The 1,142-nt window shown below is 44.8% G+C and overlaps 1 protein-coding gene across 1 annotated transcript in view; it reads left to right on the top strand.

The window, feature by feature from the left end:
- ptprz1 (protein tyrosine phosphatase, receptor type Z1) overlaps positions 1 to 1,142 on the top strand; it is a 125,047-nt gene that overhangs the window by 113,525 nt on the left and 10,380 nt on the right. The window contains exon 26 of the mRNA XM_015387431.1: positions 462 to 647. Within this exon, the coding sequence (XP_015242917.1) occupies positions 462 to 647 (186 nt within the window). The remainder of the gene's footprint in view (positions 1 to 461; positions 648 to 1,142) is intronic.

The following is a 1,142-nucleotide window of genomic DNA, read 5'->3' as shown; positions in this document are numbered from 1 at the left end:
AAATAAGGAATAGTTGTATTAACCATACATGGAAACAAAGTTTATGGGGCCCCCAGGAACTTGGGGCCCTAGGCTACTGCCTGGTACTGCGGGCCCTCCAGGTGTTGTTCTGTAGAACATCTGCTTCGATGTCCCACTTCCTCCTTCCAGGAGCTTCTCTGATCAGAATCAGAGGCTGGATGAAATTGTGCTGTTCTTTCATCTCCAGATCTGGATAGTTTCTAAGCTTCAGATTCTTGTTTTTCAACCTCTAAGGTGGTTCTGTCTGAAACACCTGTGGATGAGCAGGTTCTGGGATAGTTGGACCAGAACCTTAATCACCTTAATCCTACTTCTTTCTAATCTGAGGCTCACTTTTAGCTCCTCCTCCTGTCGTTCCTGGACGTACCAATGCTGCGTTCTGATTGGCAGATTTCTGATCAGCTGCTGCTGAGGATCATCATGATGTTACTGAGCTGTGATTTAACCCTTTCTGGTCTCTGTGTCCACAGACAGAGGAGGGGGCGGAGCCTTATGCCTTCTATCCCTCCGGTGATCAAACCCTCAGCCTGAACACGTTCACCGTCACCCAGAGGAGCGAGGCGCACATCTGTCTGTCCAACGAGGACCTGCTGGTGGTCCGGGAATACACCCTTGCAGCAGTAAAGGTTGGCCTAGCTTGGATGTGTAGCAAACAGCTGCAGGAGCTCAGAAACAGGAATCATGGCGACTCCAAACACTTCAACAGGAAAAGAATAGAAAAACAGCTGAAATAACATGAGGAAGAAAACGAGCCGTCAGACGGGATTAAACCTCTGATCTCTAATTATTCCCTGGATTGCTGATTGCCTGTTGGTAGTACGGGGTTGAGTGAAGTCACCAGCCGCCATATTGGTACTCCCTATTTAGACAGGTCGCAATGTAAACTATCTGTGCGCTACAGCATTGAACAACTATGATGTTGTCATTTTCAGGGGGGCTTAAGACTTTTAAATTAAAACTAAATTTGTCACTTTGACACAAACTGGCTGTTTCACAGCATCGGTAGATTACTGTAATTATACACTAAAGAAAATAGATCCATCACATTGCATAGTCATTATGAAGTCAATGAAGTCTATAAATCATGTCATATAAAATATCATATAAATCCATCACAATAA

This window comes from Cyprinodon variegatus, unplaced genomic scaffold, assembly GCF_000732505.1.
Source record: "Cyprinodon variegatus isolate N-32 unplaced genomic scaffold, C_variegatus-1.0 Scaffold394, whole genome shotgun sequence".
NCBI classification, from domain to species: Eukaryota; Metazoa; Chordata; class Actinopteri; order Cyprinodontiformes; family Cyprinodontidae; genus Cyprinodon; species Cyprinodon variegatus.
This window is presented reverse-complemented; position numbering and strand designations above follow the sequence as displayed.